This window comes from Balaenoptera ricei, chromosome 15 (assembly GCF_028023285.1).
Source record: "Balaenoptera ricei isolate mBalRic1 chromosome 15, mBalRic1.hap2, whole genome shotgun sequence".
NCBI lineage: Eukaryota > Metazoa > Chordata > Mammalia > Artiodactyla > Balaenopteridae > Balaenoptera > Balaenoptera ricei.
This window is the reverse complement of record NC_082653.1, coordinates 85,369,278-85,394,249: the sequence shown is the minus strand read 5'-3', so window position 1 is coordinate 85,394,249 and position 24,972 is coordinate 85,369,278. Positions and strand designations below refer to the sequence as shown.

At 41.2% G+C, this 24,972-nt stretch overlaps 1 protein-coding gene across 5 annotated transcripts in view; it reads right to left on the bottom strand.

Moving 5' to 3' along the window:
* Positions 1-24,972, bottom strand: part of RNF216 (ring finger protein 216) — a 194,877-nt gene that overhangs the window by 95,167 nt on the left and 74,738 nt on the right. For all 5 annotated transcript variants that reach the window (XR_009497600.1, XR_009497599.1, XM_059897049.1 and 2 more), the window contains exons 9-13: positions 21,653-21,792; positions 16,132-16,182; positions 14,391-14,528; positions 12,239-12,387; positions 11,649-11,727 (exon numbers count right to left, since the gene is read on the bottom strand). Coding sequence is in view for 3 of the 5 variants with exons in the window: in XM_059897049.1 (XP_059753032.1) it covers positions 11,649-11,727; positions 12,239-12,387; positions 14,391-14,528; positions 16,132-16,182; positions 21,653-21,792 (557 nt within the window). In the remaining 2 variants the exon portion in view is untranslated. The remainder of the gene's footprint in view (positions 1-11,648; positions 11,728-12,238; positions 12,388-14,390; positions 14,529-16,131; positions 16,183-21,652; positions 21,793-24,972) is intronic.

The following is a 24,972-nucleotide window of genomic DNA, read 5'->3' as shown; positions in this document are numbered from 1 at the left end:
TGTATATACCTTAATTAAAAACTACTTTATTGGTGAAGAACGCTAACCATCACCTGAGCCTTCAGCGAGTCATAATCTTTTTGCAATAGTAACGTCAAAGATCACTGATCACCATAACAAATATAATAATAATGAAACAGTTTGAAACATTGCAAGAATTACCAAAATGTGCCACAGAGACACAAAGTGAGCAAATGCTGTTGGAAAAACAGCAACAACAGACTTGCTCAATGCAGGGTAGACATAAACCTTCCATTTGTATAAAAAAAAAAAAAAAGATGCAGTGTCTGTGAAGTGCAATAAAATGAGGTATGCCTGTACAAAAATAAAAACTATTTCTGTACAGTTGAGGGGAAGCAAAAATAAATGTTTTATTCATACTGGCATTTCAGTTTAATGCATGCATATTTTTACCTGTCCCTATTTTGGGTGGATATCTATCTCCCTTTTAAGTAACGACTGCAAACAACAGCAAAGATGGTATTTATTTGACTTTTATTAGGGAAGGCAGGGTGGGAAGAGGTAAGCAATAATTGCCTTTCGTTGCTTTTATTCTTCTTGGAAACACACAAACACACACCCCTAACTGGAAGACCTAGCTTCTCAAACACAGTGTTTGATGTGTTAAGATGTCAAGTAAGGAAGTGTGTTTAGTTATCAACCAAAATCTTTCAAGGATTGAGAAGCCTATGATGAACAGACTCACTACGCTGTTTACTATGGGGAATTTTAAAAAGTGGAAAAAAAATATTAAGACAAAAACAGTTAAATCCTGAAACCTCGCTGCTACAGTGCCAGCTCTACTCAGTGCTTGTTGGGAGGACGGCTCACAGAGATGGCCTTTGGGATCCACTCTGGACTGTTTGGGGGAGGTAGGGAGGCCCCCCTTTGGGTTCTCAGCTCCACCATTTTACCTCAGTGTCCACTTCATAGGGTGGCTATGGGGACCTACAGGAGCCTAGGGCCCTGCAAGGCACCCTTCCTGACACACCTGCACGCCACTGCAGCCTGAGGTCTTAAGCTGTTCAGCCAGAGCCCTCGGGCTCGGAAGGAAGTGACTCACCTTGAGAGAAGCAGGGGCAGCTGAATGCCTGAGAAGGAATTCCCACACCACCCCACTTCTTTTCTGGACTTGCATTATGCAGCATGGACTTCCACGCCAGTAAAGGAGCCCTCATTTGGGGACTTAAAAATCCTTTGTTACCCAGACATTTGGTTCTTCTCAATGTTACTTCCGGAATAAAGATCCTCCCTGATAAGAAAACAAGAGGCTCAAGCTTCATTCATATCTAGATAAATGTAAAGGCCTGTGCTCAGCACACGAGTCAGCTGACTGGCTGGGCCTCAAATTATAGTGCTGCTAATAAGTGCCAACCGTCCACTGTCACAGCTGGAGCTGCCCTGGCACTGACAGCTGGTCCAGGCTCATTTACATTCTCTTCACACAGCCATTGAGCTACTTTAGGTGGCTGCAGATGCCTGTTTTTTAGCAACAAACTGGTTCACTGCAGATGTGAATTTTGGTTATATTTTACTACTGCAGAGTCAATAACACTGAATGCTACCAAGGATAGGATGGTGCCTGGGAAGCGTGAAAAAAGATGAGTAGAGAAGAAAGCTAGCAGGTGGGAAAGATACATAAAAACAAATATAAGTGACACTGGGAAAAGATGAGTGGTTACACAGTCACTTCACATTCTCCACTAAAAGACACCAAACTAGGCATTCTTCACAGTTACTCTGATTAAAGTCTTACCACCCGATGGTTTCCCTAATAGCACGTGCTTCGTGAGTATTCTTAAAGCTCCACCTTGTGGTCCTGGTTACCTTTCGGGAAAGCTCTACTTACATATCTCTGAGTTTATGGAGCAAATTTATGGTTCTGGACAGTTAGAAAGAGACCCAACAGGGAAACTTCTGACCCTAAAAAATATTCCAGAAGTATCACTTTCAAATCTCTTTTTAATCTAACATCCTGCAGTCCCACACCAAACCCATCCAATCCACTCCTAAAAGTGGCACATTGAAAACAAACTGATGAATCCTTTATCTGAGAGCACACAGGACGCCGAGGGCCTTGACAAAGGCATTTCATCATATCAATGTAACAAAGACTCTCCCCCCATTTCATCGAAGATACAGTGTCTTACTAACTCTTCAGGGATTTCAGGGGAATGATTCCAGGCATTCAAGCCCGTCTCCAGATAATGCATTAATATAAATGCCTCATCTCAGAGTGACAAGTTCCCGGAAATCTAACTGGAGTTTAGATTACTGGCAGTGACACTGCAATAAGGAAGCAGAAGCCCTTAGTCTCACAAGGGCCCAAATTAGCTTGTGGCTCATTTCTTGAAGATGAGGAATCCTCAAGGATTAACAGTTGGTTTAGCCACGTAGCTGAAGAGAAAGAACGTCGTAAGGAGAATGTGTACAAGTGAAAAAGGTAAAAGCGTATGTCCTAACAACAATGACTCTTTGATGTTAAATTCTGAATGCAAAGAGTGGTTTGCTTTGGTACTAAACCTAAAAGAATTCTGTCAATTCTGTTTACAGGACAGTGTTTTGCTGACACACATGCTTTTGAAATGCCCAAGAGAAAACCTTTCTTCATAGAGTGTTAGTGCCACCTTGTGGCGAATCTTTCCATAGCTCCTAATAAGGATCAAACGTTTTACTTTTCAGTTCTCCCTTCTTTTCAAAGGACAGCTGGGAACTTCTCAGTAACCGTTAACCAGCTGTCACTGCCTCAGGTCCCATGAGACAGTTTTCCCTTTATTTCTCACAGTGGTCCAAACACTGCAGATCTTACCCTAATGGTAGAAAGCAAGTCTAGAACACGAATGCTACTGTCCGCAAGTGAGGGTCAGGTTCTGAAGCACACTGTGATCGATAACACTTTATGATGCATTCTCTTCACTGTAAACACTACTAAGGGACATAAAAAAATGTGAATCACTGGAAAGACTTATTTTGAACTTTGATAGCAGTACTCAACATTTTAAAGGTAATACTTTCCTTATAAACTCACCTATAAATTTGATGAGACTCTAATGCAAATGCTACCAGCGACCTTAGGTGCCAGCATTCTCTAACTCCTGTGACCTAACTCCTAGAGGGCCTCACCCCAGCCCCCCTGAGCTCCCTGCATTCTGCCCTCTGCCTTCCCCCAGGACTCCCGCCTTTCAATGCGTCTTATTCCTGACTCCAAAATCTTTCTGCAGCCCATATCTCTCCTGTGTTCCTGACCCTAGTCATGTCCCAAATAATTACCGAGCACCTGATATGTGCCAGGCACTGGGGAAAAATACGCTTACTGAATCCCTCCACCCTCAAAACTCAACATGTGCAAAACAGAGTTGATCTTCTCTCCTGGAACGTTTTTCTATTCTATTTCCAATTTTGTGTGAATAGCATCATCACCCACTTAGTGGCTCAAACCAGAAAAGTGAGTCATCTGGGCTTCTCCCCACCCCACAGTCAAATATCTCTTTCTAATCCTATCTCCCTACTATCTTTCCTTTTCTCCACCCCTATTGTCAGTTGTGGTTCTCATGATCTGTACCAGTCAGAATGTGCTCGGTTATGCTGTTGGAACAAACTCAAATTTCAGTAGCTCAAAACAAACTTATTTCTACATGTCTATCTTGGCAGAAGGAAAAGACACAGTGAACCATATCCTCTCTTTTTAAAATTGTGGTAAGAAACACATAACACGAAATCTGCCCTATTAACGCATTTTAAGTGTACAGTTCAGTACTGTTACCTATGGGTGCACTGCTGCGCAGCAGAGCTCTGGAACTTCTGCATCCTGTGTGACTGAAATTCTATACCCATTGCACAGCAACTCCCCAGGTCCCCTCCCCTGGCAACCACAATTCTACTTTCCGCTTCTATGACTCTGACTACTTTAGATATGCCTTGTCAGTGGAATCATACTGTATTCGTCTTTTTGTGACTGGCTTATCTCACTTAGTATAATGTCCTCAAGGTTGATCCACGTCGTAGAATCTCCTTCTTTTTAAATACTGAATAATATTCCATTATATGGATGGACCATATTTTCTTTATCTACTGGATATTTAGGCTGTTTCCATATCTTGATTATAAATAATAATGCAATGAACATGGTAGCACAAATATTTCTTCAAGATCCTGTCTTCAATTCCTTTGGATAAAAATCCAGAAGTGGGATTGCTAGATTGTATAGTAGTTTTATTTTTAATTTTTTGAGGACACTTCATACCATTTTCCATAGCAGCTGTACCATTTTACGTTCCCACCAACATCCTGTAATGGTTTCAATTTCTCCATATCCTTGCTGACACTTGTTATTTTTTGCTTTTTTTTTTGATACTGGCCACCCTAATAGACATGAGGTGATACCTCACTGTGGTTTTGATTTGCATTTCCCTGATGATTAGTTATATAGTATAGCACCTTTTCATATACCTGTTAGCCATTTGTATGTCTTCTTCACAGAAATGCCTAGTCAGGACCTTTGCCCATATTTGTTTTTTGTGTTGTTGTTGTTTGTTACTGAGTTGCAGAAATTCCTTATATATTATGGATATTAATGCCTTATCAGATAAATAGGTTGCAAATACTTTCTCCCATTCCAAAGGCTGCCTTTTAACTCTGTTGATTGTTTCCTTTGTTGCCCAGAAGCTTTTTAGTTTGATGCATTCCTATTTGTCTATTTTTGTTTTTGTTGTCTGTGCTTTTAGTGTCAGATTCAGGAAATTACTGCCAAGACTAATGTTAGGAAACTTTCCCCCTATGTTTTCTTTTAGGAATTTTATAAGTTTCAGGTCATTTGTTTAAGTCTTTAATCCATTTTGAGTTGATTTTTGTACATGGTATAAGATAATGGCTAATTTCATTTTTTTTACATGTGGTTATCCAGTTTTCCCAGCAACATTTGTTGAAGAGACTATCCTATTGTGTAGTCCTGGCACCCTTGACTATATATGCATGGATTTATTTCTGGGCTCTCTATTCTGTTCCACTGGTCTCTATGCCTGTCTTTATGCCAGTAACATACTGTTTGGACCACTGTGGCTTTGTAACATGCTTTGAAGTGTGGAAGTGTGAGGCCTCCATCTTTGTTCTTCTTTCTCGAGACTGTTTTGGCTACTGGGGTTCCATATGAATTTTAGGATTGTTTTTTCTGTTTCTGTAAAAAATGCCACTGGGATTTTCATAGTGAATGTACTGAATCTGTAGATGGCTTTGGATAGTATGACATTTTAATAACCAATCCACGCACATGGATGTCTTTCCACTTATTTGTATCTCCTTTAATTTCCTTCAACAGTGTTTTGCGGTTTTCAGTGCATAAGTCTTTCACCTCCTTGGTTAAGTTTATTCCTAAGTACTTTATTCTTTTTGATTCTATTATAAATGGAACTGTTTTCTTAATTTCCTTTTTGCATTGTTTGCTGTTAACATATAAAAACTCAACTGATTTCTGTATGTTGATTTTGTATCCTGCAACCTTGCTGAATTTGTTAGTTCTAACAGGTTTTTTTAAAAAAATAATTTATTTAATTTATTTATTTTTGGCTGCGTTGGGTCTTCATTGTTGCGCACGGGCTTTTCCTAGTTGCGGCGAGCAGAGAATACTCTTCGTTGCAGTGCGTGGGCTTCTCATTGCAGTGGCTTCTCCTGTTGCGGAGCACAGGCTCTAGGAGTGCGGGCCTCAGTAGTTCTGGCTCGCGGGCTCTAGAGCGCAGGCTCAGCAGTTGTGGCACACGGGCTTAGTTGCTCCGCGATAATGTGGGATCTTCCCGGACCAGGGAGCGAACCCGTGACCCCTACAATGGCAGGAGGATTCTTAACCACTGCTCCACCAGGCAAGTCCCTTTTACGATTTGAATGCCTTTTATTTCTTTTTCTCGCTTATTGCTCCAGCTAGGACTTCCAGTACTAATGTTGAACAGAAGTGGCAAAAGTGATCCTTGCCTTTTTCCTGATCTTAGTGGAGAAGTTTTAGTTTTTCACCAATGGCTGTAGGCTTTTCATACATGGCCTTTATTATGTTGAGGTAATTTCCTTCTACTCCTAGTTTGTTGAGTGTTTTTTATTATGAAAGGGTGTCGAATTTTGTCAAATGATTTTTCTGCATCAACTGAGATGATATAATTATCCTTCCGTTAATGTGGTCTATCACACTGATTGATTTTTGTAGAACCATCCTTCATTCCAGGGATAAATCCCATTTGGTCATGGTGTATAATCCTTTTAATGGGCTGTTGAATTTGGTTTGCTAGTGTTTTGTTTAGGAGTTTTGCATCTACATTTGTCAGGAACGTTGGCCTGTAGTTCTCTTGTGGTATCTCTGTCTGGCATTGGTAGCAGGGTAATGCTGGCCTTATAAAATGTATACTTGAGAAGAATGTATATTCTGCTCCTGTTGGGGGGAATGTTTTGTATGTCTGTTAGGTCCATTTGGTTTACAGTGTTGCTCAAGTCCTTTGTTTCTTTACTGATTCTTTGTCTGCTTGTTCTATGATTGAAAATGGAGTAGTGAAATCTACAACTATTACTGAATTGCCTATTTCTCCCTTCAGATATGTCAGTGTTTGTTTCGTATGTTTGGGTGCTATGACAATGGATGCATATACATTTATCCCTGTTATATCTTCCTGGTTAATTGATCCTTTCACCATTACATAATGTCCTTCTCTCTTATGACAGTTCTGACTTACAGACTATTTTGTATGACATAAGAATGGCCACCCTGGCTCTCTTTTGGTTATCATTTGCATGAAATACCTTTATCCATCCTTTTGTTTCCAATGTGTGCCATTAAATTTCTTTTTTAAAATACAATTCAATTATTTAATTAATTATTTTTTGGCTGTGTTGGGTCCTTGCTCACGGGTGGGCCCTCCCCAGCTGCGTAAGCAGGGGCCTCTCCCCACCACGGTGCACGTGCCTCTCACCACGGTGGCCTCTCCGCTGTGGAGCATGGGGTCCAGGCGAGTGGGCCCCAGCAGCTGTGGCGCGTGGGCTCAGGAGCCGTGGCTTGTGGGTTCCAGAGCGCAAGCTCAGCAGCCATGGCGCACAGGCCCAGCTGCTCTGCGGCATGTGGGGTCTTCCCGGATGAGGGATCGAACCCACGTCACCTGCACTGGCAGGCGTACCCTCAACCACTGAACCACCAGGGAAGTCCGCCATTAAATTTCAAGTGAGTCTTTTGTAGACAGTATATAGTTGGATTAAAAGAAAAAAAAAAAAAAAAATCCAACGCTTCCCTGGTGGCGCAGTGGTTAGGAATCTGCCTGCCAGTGCAGGTGACACAGGTTTGAGCCCTGGTCCGGGAAGATCCCACATGCCGCAGAGCAACTAAGCTCATGTGCCACAACTACTGAAGCCCGTGTGCCTAGAGCCCGTGCTCCACAACAAGAGAAGCCACCTCAATGAGAAGCCCGCGCACCACAACGAAGAGCAGCCCCCGCTCGTCACAACTAGAGAAAGCCAGCACGCAGCAACGAAGACCCAATGCAGCCAAAAATAAATAAATTTAAAAAATAAAAAATAAAAAATCCACTCAGTCACTCTGTGTCCTTTGGTTGGAAATTTTAATCCATTTACATTTAAAGTAATTAATGACAGGGAAGAACTTACTACTGTAATTTTGTTGTTCTCTGTCTTGTAGCTTTTTGGTCTCTTTTCCTCTTTTGCTGTCTTCCTCTGTGTTTCGTTGAATTTCTCGTAGTGACACGCTTTGACTCCTTTCTTTGTGTATATCTATAATAATCTATTTTCAGCTGATAACAACTGTGATCACATACAAAAACTCTACTCTCTTACCTCCCTTCCATTTCATGTTGTTGATGTTACAAATTATGTCTTTTTATATTGTGTATCCATAAACATATTTTATATATTTTCCATAATTTTAAGTTCTATACCAGAGTTAAAAGTGATTATATATACACACGTTACAGTATTCTGTTTGTCTACATACCCACCTTTACCATTGAGCTTTATACTTTCATGTGCTTTTGTGTTTCTATCTAGCATCCTTTCATTTCAACTCAAATGACTTCCTTTAGCATTTCTTGTAGGGCAGGTCTAGTGGTGATGAACCCCCTAAGCTTTTGTTTATCTGCGAATGTCTTAATTCCTCCCTCAGTTATGCCAGATACAGTAGTCTTGACGGGCAGGGTTTTTTCTTTTACTTTTTTAGCACTATGAACATATCATCTTACTCTCTTCTGTCCTGTAAGGTTTCTGCTGAGATATGCTCTGAGAATCTTTTTTTTAAAAATAAATTTATTTATTTTATTTATTTATTTTTGGTTGCATTGGGTCTGCGCGCGGGCTTTCTCTAGTTGCGGCGAGCGGGGGTTACTCTTTGTTGCAGTACGTGGGCTTCTCTTGTTGCGGAGCATGGGCTCTAGGCACGCGGGCTTCAGCAGTTGTGGCTTGCAGGCTCTAGAGCGCAGACTCAGTAGTTGTGGCGCACGGGCTTAGTTGCTCCATGGCATGTGGGATCTTCCCGGGTCAGGGCTCGAACCCATGTCCCCTGCATTGGCAGGCAGGTTCTTAACCACTGCGCCACCAGGGAAGCCCTCCTCTGAGAATCTTATGGGAGACTCACTGTACATGACAAGTTGCTTTTCCCTTGCTGTTTAAAAAATTCTCTTTGTCTCTGACTTTTGACCATTTGATTATAAAATGTCTGGGTCCATCCTAATTGAGCATCTTCATGATGATTATTTGGATTCTTTGTCAAGTAATTCACATACCTCCATTTCTTTAGGGATAGTTTCTGAATATTTATTTTGTTCCTTTGGTTAGACCATGGTTCTTCTTGTGCCTTGTTACTTTGTCAGGATCTATACATTTGAAAAACAGCCAACTCTCCCAGTCTTTAGACTGGCCCTGTACAGGGAAAAACCTTTACCAATCAGTTGGGCTATAAATTATGGAGGACTCTCAAACCTCTTCTGTGGATGCACCTTCTCTGGACCTATGTGTGTAAATTCCCAATTCAGAGAGGTTTTGCTGCCTTTTTTTTTTTCAGGAGCTTGTAATCTCTTGCTCTCTCTGGTGTCCATCTACAGTACTGCATGTTCTCTGGAGGGGCTGTAAGATGCCCAGCTTTTTTGTTCTCAGTAGACCTCAAGCATCTAGAGTATGGTGGGTCTTACCAATGCTCTGAGTTGGGCAAGAGAGAAACCAGTCCCTTGAAGAGCTCCACCCTCCCCCCAAAAGCTAGAACATTGGGTATATGTCTCACTCTTCCTTTCTCCTTGAGGGAAAAGCCACAGAGATGTAATGGCCTCTGTCTGCTATACTGTGGGTCCTTTGTAGCAGCAGCAAGTCTCTCAGCTCTCTTTTCCTCAGAAGCTTCCAGGCATCTAGAGTATGCAGGGTCCTGTCAGTGCTGAGTCAAGTGAGACAGAAACCAGCCCCTTGGGCAGTACCCCAAAAAGCTGGGACACTGGACGCACACTCCAACTCTTCCCCTCCCTAACCAGAAGCTGGGAATTGGGGGTTTTCTCTTGCTCTTTCCACACTAAGCCAAGGAAAGGGGCAAAGATGAGTGAGCGTATGCTAGTCCAAACCACTGCCTTTGTTCTTGATGATCTGAAACCTGGTGCTCCCTCCTGTCGGTGCTCAGATTTAGGAAAGACATAAGCCCGCCCCTTGGGTAAGCCCTCTGAGAAGTCTGAATGTTAGATGTATGTTCTAGTCTGCTCTTTGCCTCCCCAAGGAGAAGAGAGGAGTTAGGTGTTTCCTCCCATGAGTGCTACGTGTGCTGGGGGACGGGCTCTGGGGAGTGAGCTCCACTAATTTTCCTACAGGCCTCAATGCAGCTAACTGCCCTGTATGGAGTGCAGGAGCCTCGTAACTGGTTTCTAGATTTCTCACAAAGGAAACTGGTCCATGTATTGTTGAATCAGTGTTTCTGTGGGGGAAGGAGAATTTGGGGCTACCTATTCCACCACCTTGCTGACATCACCCCTAAGCATTTATTTTATCACTTTTTTTGCAAGTGACCTCTCACCCATACTCACATTTCACTGGCCAAAAGAAGCTACACAGCCCCCTCCAAGTTCAGCAGGGCGAGTATATTCCTCCCACAGAGAGGAAGCAGAATATCTGGGTTTTCTGCCTAGCATCTTAAGAGCCTCTAGGAGGCTTTTACTGATATCCCAGGCTGGATATTCTCAAAATACTCACGGGATGCTGTTTTAGACTCGTAAGTACTACCCTGAGACATAACTGTCTCTGGCATTCCAAATCATATATGAGCACTTTCATTGGCAAGGTCTAATTTGGAATCTTACCAGGAAATATAATTCCTAGCTCAAACTAGCAATTCCTGGAGACTCCAGAGGGGGGTGACAGTGATGTGCATCTCTCACCTTGATTACTCAACAGCCAAACAGATCTCCCTGCCTTTTCACTCCCCTATCCTCCTGCCTCAGAATGGTGCTGAAGGCCTGCATGGCCCTGGCCCCTCCCAGCTCGTAAGCCTTTCTCTTCACACTCCCAGTACCAGTGAGTGTCCAGGATACTACTGCTCCTTGGACCTACAACATTCCACACCTTCACTTTCACTTTACTCCCACCCTTTTCTTCCCTTGGCTACCTCCCTTGCTCTCTGTATCTTAGTTCAGGCACTGCCTTCCCAGGCATTCTAGAGCTGAACACACTGGAAGCACACAGGACAGTCAGTGAGTCTGCTTTCTTAGCTCCAAGATTCCAGAGACTACTGAAACATTTGTTATAGCAACAGCCTGGGGTGGGGACAAATTACTAATGGATACATCAATTCTAAGAAAATATCCAGATTTTACACAGAAATGTTAATGTTGAAAACAAAATCAGTAAGGTTTTAGTCTATCAGTGTAGTTTCTTCTTCCTTTTCCAATATCTACTTTCATTTCTTCACTCCCCAAAAGGCGGAGATATTATAATATTCAACTCTGATCATTCTATTTTAGGAAAACAGCTTAAAACACACTTGTGTCTATGTGGATGCCAATATTATATTCCTTAAAAACTCTTAAGTGTCTTTTAAATGGTTGACCAATATCAAGACATTCTTAGTTCACGGAATAGGAGTCTAAAGGGAAGAAAGATTTTCAGCAGCAAGGCGACTAGACAGCTTTGGTCTCACCTGACACAATCAGTCCTTATGTGAACAGCTGAGTGAATCATCTACCGCATGTGACAGAGATGCCACCATGATGCCCAATTCTTTAATCAAAGAAACACCACTTGGACTTTGCAAGTGGCAGGAAGTGTGTGCACGCTCATGTGCGCACACAGAAAAGAAGTATTTGAGCACAAGAGGGTGGTGAAAGAGCAAGCAAGAAAAATACTGGCACAGTGGAAGAAACACAGAACCCTTCACATTTTACACTGCAGTATCTGCCCTTTAGGAAGATGGCATAAAACAGGGATCCAGAGCTATGTGATTAAAATTCCGTAGTGGCCCCTATCTCTGCAACGAAGTCAACTGCCATTCACAAAGAACCAATCTTCACTTGCTTTCATGAAAAGGAGAGCACTCAAATCCTCCTCATGGGTCAGCATGCAGATAACCAGCACGTACCTGTGCCACAAAGGCAGTCCATAATACCATAGTTCAACTATGAATCTAGAAAAAATATTTGCCTCCCTACCTTTCGGCAGCGAGGATTGGGACAACTGAACCTCTTCACATCACTGTCCAACAGAGCAGGAAAGCTGCAGGAGGGGCACCTAGAATCAAAACAGCAGAAGGAATATTATTCAGAATATTAAAGCCTGATTTGTTCCATGTGATTATTCAAACTAAGATGGAGTTTTCAGCTGGACAGCCACACCTCCTTTTGCTCCTTAACTTTTCATTAAAACATGGACTGAGGCTCTGCTTTGTGCGGGCTCTCACCAGGAAACGCAGGTGCCATTCTGGGTCCTGCCTCAGTGCAAACCACTCAATATTTAACATACCTTTCTGAGAACTCCTTACACATGTCATCTTTCCTCTAACCCAACGCACAAGGACTGTACCTATAAGCCAGATGATTAAGAGGTGCCAAGGAATGTAGGTAAAAATATGAACTGCAAATTTTTCTATCAATACAATTATTCTCTTATTTAAAAGCAAGAAATGCCAGAAAACCTGGAGCTAGAGCTCTGTTACAGAATTTTCATCACCAATGAAAGGGCCCAGGCAGTCTTCCTAACAAGGAATGAGTTGACAGGTGACACTCTGACTCTGAGGACTCACCTGACAAGCTCATCAGCGTAGGCTGCAGCAACTTCTTCTTCTGCTTTTCGCTCATAGTATTTATACAGGATGGTCTGGGGAAGCACCTTCTCCAGTTCACTGGTTGGGAATGAACATGTGCAGCTGCCTTCCATGCAGCTGAGCTCTGACTAGAATGATACGGTCAGGAGGCAAAGGGAAAAAAAAAATTTAACCAAGTTTTCAGAAACACAAAAAAAACCTCAGTGGTTAAATGCATCTTTCAATGGGAAGCAAATAAATCGTGGTTTGGAACACAGACTCTGAGATGGTAAAGGTCCCCTCTTCTGTCCCCTCTTCTCTGAGAAACCACACTCAAAACAAGAAAACCATGAAACAAAAATACGAAGTCCATCTTTGATTCTACCAGAGGACGTCTATCAGCCTAAACCACAATATATGAAGATGGGAAGTAAATGAGGAAGGATAAATCGCTTAGCAGATTAGAGGAGGAAAGTCACAGCTCAGTGTCTGAAAAGCAGATACTCATGATAAGCAAGTTGATTCCCTCTACAGTCTGTGGAAAAGCTGGAGTTCCGAACTTCTTGAAAGGCAGAGATGAGTGGTAGGAGGGGAGGGGATTGACAAAATGCTATTGCACACTTAATAGGCTACAGTATAGTGTAAACATAACTTTTCTATGCACTGGGAAATCAAAAAGTTGTGTGACTCATTTTATTGTGATATTTGTTTTACTGCAGTGGCCTGGAACCGAACTTGCAATATCTTTAAACTATGCCTATATTCTGCTAATCACAACCACTCTGCTCAATAACTGCTCTTTAGGGGACTTCCCTGGTGGCGCAGTGGTTAAGAATCCACCTGCCAATGCAGGGGACACAGGTTTGAGCCCTGGTCCAGGAAGATCCCACATGCCGTGGAACTAAGCTCGTGCGCCACAACTACTGAGCCAGCGCACTAGAGCCCGCGAGCCACAACTACTGAGCCCGCGTGCCACAACTACTGAAGCCTGCACGCCTACAGCCCATGCTGTGTAACAAGAGAAGTCACCACAATGAGAAGCCCACGCACTGCAACGAAGAGTAGCCCCCACTCGCTGCAACTGGAGAAAGCCCGCCGCAGCAACGAAGACCCAACGCGGCCAAAAATAAATAAATAAATACATTTATAAACAAAAAACAAAAAAACCCCTGCTGGGCTTCCCTGGTGGCGCAGTGGTTGAGAATCTGCCTGCCAATGCAGGGGACACGGGTTCAAGCCCTGGTCTGGGAAGATCCCACATGCCGCGGAGCAACTGGGCCCCTGAGCCACAATTACTGAGCCTGCGCGTCTGGAGCCTGTGCTCCGCAACAAGAAAGGCCGCGATAGTGACAGGCCCACGCACCGCGATGAAGAGTGGCCCCTGCTTGCCCCAACTAGAGAAAGCCCTCTCACAGAAACGAAGACCCAACACAGCCATAAAATAAACAAAAACAAAAAAAAAACACAACAGGAAACAGAATAAACTCATGGAGCTTACATTCTAGTTGGAAAAGAAAGACATTACACAAAATAATAATAAAAAAAAAACCCTGCTACTCAGTCCTTGACTAAATTACAACTGATTTTAGAATAATTGATGTCAAGTGGTTTGATTATTGGTGAGGCATTTATGAAAAGCAATTTTGGTTTTTAAGTGTTCATTAAGACAAAACAAAACTCCTTTCCATATTGTATGTTGGTGTCAAGAGAAACTGACTTTGGACAGAGAAATATAATCTTGTATAAAATATTATTCATTTTAATACAACTATATAAAATGTTTTAAAAATTTTGTTAAAAAAATACTAATTTGCAGCCTCATATATTCAAACAGCCTGCAAGATTCTCTTTTTGAGTTCATCCTTCATTTTAATTTCAAACAGAAGATGACTGAAGAAGCTGGTGCTCCAGTGAGCTGGGTATGAGAGCATGGAAGAATTAAACCATTCCCTGAAAAGAAATCTGCTGTGCTTCAAATCAACATAATCACACAAATCAAAGGCTGTCTAGGAATCACACACATTAGCATGTCTTAGCAGAGCTCCACATCACCTCAGAAAAGGCACTTCCATGAGGTATTTACACTTGTCTATAAATGTGGTGTCCTCAAACTCTGTATTTCCGATGTATGGACACACTGTACGGTTCTTACCTTTCCAGATCCAAAGACTGCCTCTTGGGCATATCTGATGAGACACTCTTTGCAGAACAAGTGAGCATCTGCACACTGCGTCAGTTCCTCAAATGGAAATTCCCCGTAGCAGCAGCGGCACTCAATCAACTGGCCATCCTGCAAGCCACCAGAAGCGCACATGAAATTCCCTACACTCAAGTAGGGGGGCAGCCATGTTTCATATTCCCCCACCCCCGAACACATTCTGAGGTGAAAAGCAATCCGTAGAAGCCATAAAACAATCGTGAGCTGTTTTCGCTGTATACATCTAGCTTACGATGCTAGTACAAATATTAATACGTAGCTAAAGACAGTGAGATTTTCATGGTTTTTTTTGGGTATTTTTTGGTATCATCCTTTGTATAAAGTTATCATATTCATGAATTCCATGGTACCAGCAGAACAGTAACATCTATAATCAGATGTTAACATAACAGTCAGGGACAAGTGGCATGAGGGATATTATTTAAAAAGTTTCGGGCTTCCCTGGTGGCGCAGTGGTTAAGAATCCGCCTGCTTGGGCTTCCCTGGTGGCGCAGTGGTTGAGAGTCGGCCTGCCAATGCAGGGGACACGGGTTCGAGCCCTGGTCTGGGAGGATCCCACATGCCACAGAGCGACTAGGCCCGTGAGCCACAATTGCTGAGCCTGCACGTCTGGAGCCTGTGCTCCGCAACGGAAGAGGCCACAACGGTTTGAGAGGTCCGCGCACCGCGATGAAGAGTGGCCCCCGCTTGCCGCAACTAGAGAAAGCCCTCGCACAGAAACGAAGACCCAACACAGCCATAAATTAATTAATTAATTAATTTAAAAAAAAAAAAAAAAAAAAAGAATCCGCCTGCTAGTGCAGAGGACACGGGTTCGAGCCCTGGTCCAGGAAGATCCCACATGCCACGGAGCAACTAAGCTCGTGCACCACAACTACTGAGCCTGCGCTCTGAGCCTGTGAGCCACAACTACTGAGCCCGTGCACCACAACTACTGAAGCCCGCACGCCTAGAGCCTGTGCTTTGCAACAAGAGAAGTCACCATGATGAGAAGCCCATGCACCACAATGAAGAGTAGCCCCTGCTCGCTGCAAGTAGAGAAAGCCTGTGCGCAGCAATGAAGACCCAACGCAGCCAAAAATAAATTAAAAAAAAAAAAAAAAAGTTGGATTTTGCTCCTTATCATAAGACAAGAGTGCGATGGGGTCACGACTCAGCCCAAGCTTTATCTTAAGTGACTACTGAAGCTATATAAAGCAGCATCTCAAGTACTGCGAGTACCAGGAAACTTACACTTTTTATTAAGGGCAGTGATTGATCCAGTCACTAGTCCATTTCTACCATGTTAGAAAAGGCCACTACATGAGGATGGCTGACATCATACAAAAGCCATCTGGTCCTGAGGTTAGACACATCTCTTCCTTCTAACTCTATAAGTGATACGTGAATTCTAAAGTTTGCTCTAAGAGTCTATCCAATGGATTCCAGGCAATGTTTTTTAAGAGGCACTACTCTAACAATATTATCTTCCCTCCAAATCTGATCCAATTTGGAAGCAAGAGTGACTATAATGGTTTAAATACCTGACTGTAACTTAGCTGAAGCTCAGACTCAGCAGATCAACAGCAAAGGTTATACAGGAACCAATATGTCATCAAAATGCTCAGGAAATGTGAGAAGAGAAAACAGCTAATGAAAATACCCAGAATAAATTGATTGGTGAGATTTTAACTACCTTTTGATACTGTTCTTCATTCATCTGCAGGGCAAGCAAAAAGTCTTCATGCTGAGGAACAAAAAACCATACACGCAGATGCAAATTTAGTCAAGATGCCACAAACCATTAAGCACTTACTTTCATAAACATAAAAAAACCCTATTACTAATAGTCATCTCTTCAGTTACATAGTTTAGTAGTTTAAAAAGTTCCCTGAGAGTAAATTTACAATGCATCAGAACACTACACATGAAAAAGGAAACCATATAAGTACTAGAATATATGGGGAAAACTTCCTTAAATCTGACTCAAAATATAGAAGGAATAAAAGACTGACATAAAACACTTATGAAGAGTACAGAATAGCATAAGCAAACAAAAAAAAAACTGAATGGGTAAAAACCAAGCTTGACAACATACTTTGTTGGTGAGGTTAGCGGGAAACAGGCACTCTTGTACATTACTGGTGGGAATGCAAAACAGTACCACCACTATGGAAGGGAATTTGGCACCATATAACAGTTACGTAAGTATTTACACTCCAATTCATCAATTGCACTTGTAGGAATCTATTCCAAAGTTACCCTGGGGCAGAAATATGAAATGATGTATGCACAAAGTTATTTATCATGGCACTATTTATAATAGCAAAAAACTGGAAACAACCCTGAATGTCCCTCAATAGGGGAATAACTGAATCAACTCTGGTACTGCAGACAATGGGACACTAGACAGTTTTAAAAAGGAAAGAGAAAAATCTCCATGGATTGCCGTGGAGTCATCGCCAAGAAGCACAGTTAAGTGAAAAAGGCAAGGGTAGAACAGTGTGTACCTTTTAATAAGAAAGGTTTAAAAAAATAAATATATATATACATATATGCTTTTACATAAAATAAGACAAACCAAAAACTATTAGTAATGGTTATGTATAGAGGGAGTTAGAGGACATGGGGAGGACAGACAGGACAGAGGCTAGATCTCTCTGAATGTTGTTTTATAGTTTTGACTTTAAAAATACTTTACATAACTGAACAACAGAATTAAATGAAAAAGAAATTAAAAACCAATTCCTTAAAACTTAAACAGAAACAAATAAACTTCTTTGCTTACCAAGTTAATGGCATAACCACACTTATTTCAAGTAACTTTATAATATTTTAATTTCAAATTCCTAATCTAAGTTATAAATAAATCCTAGACCGTATTTAGCAATATTATTGGTAATAATACTGGGTTGTTATTTGGGATCTACTAAGTATACAACATAGGATAAAGGAAATAAGCCATTATGGTAATGTAATTAAGAGCCAAGATTTTCAGCATAGGAGAAAAGAAATGCTTACATAAAATGAAAGAAGTAAAAAAAAAAACCTCAGTATGAATTTCCACTAAAAGAAAATATGACACCTTGGAAAAGTTGGTGATTCCAGGTCCAGGTTAGGAAAAGCAGAAGTTGAACCTGGGTCACCAGGTATGCCAGAAAACAAGGATACTGTCAAAGACGACTAGGTCCAGGACAGCGGAACTAACTTGAAGGTGACGCCACTAGCCAAAGAAGGGACAATTTGGACATCAAAAAGATGACCACAACCATCTTGCCAATACTTCAACACTTCTCTGATGAGACTGGCAGTGATATTAGCAAATGTGGTGTTTTGATACTATACTGTGAAATGTGCCAACATCTGGAAGGTCTACATAACTCAGTGAATCGGTGTTTATGATAAAATATGCATGGGTGAAAGATCTATTCGAACTGCAAGCTACACTAACAGATTTTAATGTAACAGATACAGTCACAGGTAACTCTATGACGGATGGATCAAGATGACAATTCTCCAAAATTCCAATTTTTGTTTGAGATCCAGAATTTTATCATTGGACATAAATAATCACTTCATTCATTTTTGAGAAAATTCCTGCTAAATACCTAATTTTGAATAATCATAGTTTTTCTGTCAGTCATTTTTTCAAGTAAAAATGGTGGGTTTTTTTGGGGGGGGGTAGGGAGAAGAGCCTAATTCAGCAGCTTGCAATTCGATGTCACAAATGTTTCTCCTTGAGAAAACCATCACAGTCAGTATGCAGCAAAAGCACTTAATGCATACATTCGGCCCTCCATATATGCAGGTTCTGCATCCACAGATTCAACAACCTCAAATCAAAAATATCTGGGGGAAAAAAAATTCTAGAAAGTTCCAAAAAGAAAAACTTGAATTTACAGTCTGCTGCCAATTATTTACAGAGCATTTACATTGTATTAAGTGTTGTAAGTAATCTGGAGATGATTTAAAGTATCCGGGAGGATGTGTGTAGGTTATATGCAAATACTATGCCATTTTATACAAAGGACTTGAGCATCTATAGATTTTGTTATCTGTGGTGGGGGTCCTGGAACCAACCCCCTATGGATACGGAGGGACAACTGTACTTCCCATTTTGTCATACAGAGTATTGAAAAGATGTTTTCAAGGGTTAAAATTTCATAAAGTAATAATTTCTACTGCTTCATCAAAGCATCAAATACATTTTTAGACGACATGGGCTTTTTTTGTTGTTTTTTTAAATGTGAGTGCATGGTGGTGAAGAAAGTAATGATTTCCAGTAGAGTTTGGTGCCACTGGCTTGATTCATGCTAAGGCACCATTACTTTTGTTCCTCAGTACAAATTCAACAATGTGAAAAAGGTAAATATCGTCTTATCATGATAAGAGATCTGACGTCACAGACATCCTAAAGAGTCTTGGGAAACCCAGGGGCCCATGGGGCAAATTTGAGAGTTGCTGGTCTAGAAAACACATATAGGCACACTTCATTTTACTGCACTTTGCAGATAGTGCCTTTTTTTTTTTTTTTGAAACAAACTGAAGGTTTGTGGCAACCCTGCATCAAGCAAGTCTGTCAGTGCCATTTTTCCAACAGCATTTGCTTACTTCACGTCTCTGGTCACATTTTGGCAATTCTCACAATATTTCAAACTTTTTCATTATTATTATTACTGTATTTGTTATGGTGATCAGTGATCTTTGATGTTACCACTGCAATTGTTTTGGGGTGCCATGAACTGCACCCATATAAGACAATGAACTTAATTGATAAATGTCATGTGTGTTCGGACTGTTCCACTGACTGGCCATTCCCCACCCTTCTCCCTCTTCTCCCGCCTCCCTATTCCTTGAGACACAACAATACTGAAATTAGACTAATTAATAACCCTACAATGGCCTCTAAGCATTCAAATGAAAGGAAGAGTGGCCCACCTCACTTTAAGTCAAAAGCTAGAAACAATTTAAGCTTAGTGAGGAAGACATGTCAAAAGTCGAGACAGGCCAAAAGCTAGGCCTCTTGCACCAAACAGTTGGCCAAGTTGTGAATGCAAAGGAAAAATTTTTGAAGGAAATTAAACGTGCTACTCCAATGAACACACAATGATAAGAAAGTGAAACAGCCTTGCTGCTGATATGGAGAAAGATTCAGTGGTCTGGACAGAAGATCAAACCAGCCACAGTATTTCCTTAAGCCAAAGCCTAATCCAAAGCAAGGCCCTAACTCTCTTCAATTCTATGAAGGCTGAGAAAGGTGAGGAAACTACAGAAGTCTGAAGCTAGCCGAGGTTGATTCCTGAGGTTTAAGGAAAGAAGCCATTTCCATAACATAAAAGTGCAAGGTGAAGCAGCAGATGCTGACATAGAAGCTGCAGCAAGTTATCCAGAAGATCTAGCTAAGATAATTAATGAAAGGTGGCCACACTAAACAACACATTTTCAAATGTAGACAAAACAGCCTTATATTGAAAGAAGATGCCATCTAGGACTTTCACTGCTAGAGAGGAGAAGTCAATGCCTGGCTTCAAAGGACAGGCTGACTCTCTTGTTAGGGGTTAATGCACCTGATGACTTGAAGCTGAAGCCAGTGCTCCTTTTACCATTCCAAAAATCCTAGGGCCCTTAAGGATTAGGCTAAATCTACTCTGCCTGTGCTCTATAAATGGAATAACAAAGCCTGGACAACAGCATATCTGTTTATAACATGGTTTACTGAATATTTTAAGCTCGTTGTTGAGAACTACTGCTCAGAAAAAGATTCCTTTCAAAATATTCCTTTACTGCTCACTGAAATGCTGCTGGTCACCTAAGAGCTCTAACGGAGATGAACGAGATTAATGTTTTCATGCCTGCTAACAAAACATTCGTTCTGCAGCCCATGGATCAAGGAGTAATTTTTGACTTTCAAGACTTATTATTTAAGAAGTACATTTTGTAAGGCTTATAGCTGCCATAGTGATTCCTCTGATGGATCTGGGGCAAAGTCAACTGAAAACTTCTAGAAAGGATTCACCATTCTACATGCAAAGAGGAACATTCATAATTTACGGGAAGATGTCAAAATATCAACACTAACAGGAGTTTGGAAGAAGCTGATCCCAATACGTGTGGATGACTTCAATGGAGAAATTAATTGCAGATGTGGCAGAAACAGCAAGAGACCTAGAATTAGAACTGAATTGCTGCAATCTCATAATAAAGCCTTAACGGGCAAGGAGTTGTTTTTTATTGATAAGCAAAGAAAGTGGTTTCTTGAGATGGAAACTACTGGTGAAGATACTATGAAGATTGTTGAAATGACAACAAAGGATTTAGAAAATCACATAAACTTGGTTGATAAGGCAGCAGCAGCAGGATTTGAGGGGACTGACTCCAATTTTGAAAGAAGTTCTACTGTGGGTAAAATGCTATCAAACAGCACTGCATGCTACAGAGAAATCATTCATGAAAGCAAGAATCGATTGATTCAGCAAACTTCATTATTGTCACATTTAAGAAATCTGGACAGCCACCCCAGCCTTCAGCAGGCACCACTCTGATCAGTCAGCAGCCACCAACAACACTGAGGCAACACCCCTCACCAGCAAAAAGACTATGACTCGCTGAAAGCACAGATGATGGTTAGCATTTGTTAGCAATAAAAGTATTTCTTAATTAAGGCATGTACATTGTTTTTTTTAGACATAATGCTATTGCACACTTACTAGACTACAGTGTAGTGTAAACATAACTTTTCTATGCACTGGGAAACCAAAAAATTCGTATGACTAGCTTTACTGCAATATTCACTTTATTGCGGTGGTCTGGAACTGAACCCGCAATATCTGCGAGGTCTGTTTGTATTAAATAACAATATATGTATATTCCAGTTGACTTGCACACGTGATAGTATATTTGGAAGAATTAAAGAGCTAAATGGAATCTCTCTCTGTTCTTTCCTCCATTTCCTCTAATTTCCACCATTAGAGGGTGAAGGAGGTGAAACAGATGTGTTCACTAAGCTCCAATTAAAATTCTCTAACATAAATCAGATTTATGAAACTGTGAACTTCAGTCAGTATCATTACAAAATCTAGTTTTGTTTTCCTTTTAAGTTTTACAGTTTATTCAAATGAATCACTTGAAAGAAAAGGCAAATCTTATAAGACAGTTTTATACTACACCCTAACAGCAAACCAGAATCCCAGAAACACATTCCAAGCACATCTTCCTACCTCTGCCATCTCTTTGATTTTCTGCTCATAGAACTCCTGCTCTTGCTGCACAGCTGGAAGGAGAGCACGCCGGTCATAAGACCTACAATGTCGCCGCTTATTTTCCAGAAAGAACATCCTCTTCTCTATTGTTTTGTCACCTAGAAGATAAACGACGATGCAGAATCACGCACACGACTGTTCTGCCAGGAATCCAGGCAGCCATCCCAGTCCTCTGCGGCCTGGTCCTACAGAGGACGTTTAGTGACTTTCCCATAACATATTCTCTTTGGGAAAACTGGGCTCCTTACCATTCCCTAACATTCCACGCACTTCCCGACTTTCTTCCTCTCCACCCCTCCCTCGCTCCTGCTTATTATAATCCAACTGGAAGGTCTCTCCTAGCCTGTCAGTACTGCACTGTGTGAATATACCACAATTTATTGTGCATTCACTACTGAGGACAGGCAGGTTTACAGTTTTGGGTTATTATGACCAGGGCTCCTATACATATGCTTGCAACTCAGCTGAGTATACGTGAAGGAGTAGAATTGCTGGATCAGCTTAGAAAACAGTGCCAGTTTTCCAAAGTGTCTGTTCCAATTTACATTCTCCCCCCACCAGCAATGTATGTGAGTTTCAATCACTCCACATTGTCCTCAACACCTGATGACATCAGTTTTTAATTTCAGCCATTCTGGTAGATGCACATGTGTTACATGTATATTTAAAAATTTTTTTTTATTTTGAAAATTTCAAAGACAGAAAAGAGCAGTACCTAGATTTACAATAAATAACACTTAGAATAAAAGCTAACAAAATGACAAATGTCAAATCTTGCAGTTGGTCTGATTTAGGTTTCGTATTTCTTTGGTTGATTTGGTAATGTACATTTTCTAGAAAACTGTCTATTCCATCCAGATTTTCTATTTACTCAAAAAACCTTTTTGATAATCTCTTTTGATTTTATCAATATTTACTATACACTGATACGTTTTATTTTTCCTCTCTTTTCTCTTGTTCACTCTCACTAGTTTTTAAAAATTAATATTTTTTTTCAGTGATTATTTAGAAAACCAGTTTTTGGTTCTCTATTCTGTTCCATCTATCTGTCTATATTTCTGCCAAGCCCACCTGGTTTTCTTTTTAAAGAGTATTTATTTAATTTATTTATTTAATTTTATTTTTTGGCTGCGTTGGGTCTTAGTTGCAGCACATGGGATCTTCGTTGCGGCATGCAGGATCTTTCGTTACAGCGCTCGTACTTAGCTGCCCTGTGGCATGTGGGATCTTAGTTCCCCGAGCAGGGATTGAACCCGTGTTCCCTGCATTGGAAGGTGGATTTTTAACCACTGGACCACCAGGGAAGTCCCAAGACCACCTGGTCTTAATCACTGTAGCTATGTAGTAAGTCTTGAAATCCAGTAGACTGATTTCTCCCACTTTATTCTTCTTTTTAAAAATCACTGGGACTTCCCTGGTGGCGGAGTGGTTAAGAATCTGCCTGCCAATGCAGGGGACATGGGTTCGAGCCCTGGTCCGGGAAGATCCCACATGCTGCGGAGCAAATAACCCGTGTGCCACACTACTGGGCCTGTGCTCTAGAGCCCTCAAGCCAAAACTACTGATAAATAAATTTATTAAAAAAAAGAAATCATTTTAGCTATTCTAGTACCCTGCCTTTCCGTATAAATTTTAGGATAATTTTAGGATACCTTGCCTGTATCTACAAAAAAATCTTGCTGGGGTTTTGACAGAAATTACATTAAGCATGGTACCAATTTGGGGAGGATTTACATCTTCACTGAGTCTTCCAATCCATGAACATAGTACGTTTCTCCATTTATTTATATTTTCTTTGATTTCTTTCTTCAGTGTTTTGTAGTTTTCATCCTAAGTCCTGTACATGTATTAAATTCATATCTAAGTATTTAAATTTTTTCAGAGCAACTTTACTTTTTAAATTAATTATTTATTTATTTATGGCTGTGTTGGGTCTTCGTTGCTGCGTGCCGGCTTTCTCTAGCTGCAGTGAGTGGGGGCTACTCCTTGTTGCGGTGCGTGGACTTCTCATTGCGGTGGCTTCTCTTGTTGCGGAGCACCGACTCTAGGTATGCGGGCTTCAGCAGTTGTGGCAGGTGGGCTCAGCAGTTGTGGCTCATGGGCTCTAGAGCGCAGGCTCAGTAGTTGTGACGCACCAGTTTAGTAGCTCCGTGGCATGCAGGATCTTCCCGGACCAGGGATCAAAACCCGTGTCCCCTGCATTGGCAGACGCTTCTTAACCACTGTGCCACCAGGGAAGTCCCAGGAAGGTACATTTTTGGCTTGATATAAAGGAAGAACTTTCTAACAGACATAGCTGGCCAACAAGGGAGTAGATCATCTTGTGAAGTGATACTTTCTTTTCTCTCCCACTGAAAGTCAGAAACAAATACTGAATGACTATGTATTAGGGATGCCTAGTCTAAACTGTGGATAAATTCAGCTGAATGAAAAACTACCTATACACTGTCCCCACTTTCATTCTGCCACAAACCTGTGAGAATGTCATGTCAGGAGAGCAGTGCTTCACAGAGTAGCTTGGCGACCTTATAAGTCAGAGCCTAGGACGTTTTCTTTTAGACCCCGAAGAGTTCAAAAATTCAATACTTTCCAACTCTATAACTATCTCATGGATTTTTCATTTAGTCACACCTGAAGTCAAGTCATGAAATTAATTACAGATGTAACGGAAAGACACATAGGAGAAAAGAAAAGGGAAATATTCTCATTTATGACATAATCTACAGGAAAAGTTGAAGTGGACTCTTTTCTTAGACACAAGCAACTAAGATCAAATTTGTTGCAAAATTCAGCAAGTTTACCTTGGCGGGGGGTGGGGAGTTAGACCTGAAGTAACCTCTTTGAAAGAGCTTTCAGCAGTTACTTCATCAATATGAATAACAGAATTTTAAATAAACAGCTTAAGTGGCAGTCTAAAAGCTGTTTGGTTTTTTTCTGTGTAGAAGCCACTCTCTCAGGTGTGTAAGTGACTCCTCTGCAGTAAGCAATCAATCACTGGTCTAGCTTTTACTATGTAGTGATAAGGTTAATTCTTGTCAAACCTTCAAGACCTCTTTTCCCCCCAAGTTGAAGAATGTCCCCAAACACTTTTCCACATGTGAATCTAACACTACACACAATTTTCCTGTCATGGTGTATCCTAAACAGAAAGATGACAAACGCAGCCACTTTCTAAAAACACCGATGTGCCATCAAAGCAGTCATGTCAGACTTCCCTGGTGGCACAGTGGTTAAGAATCTAGCTGCCAACGTAGGGGACACAGGTTCGAGCCCTGGTC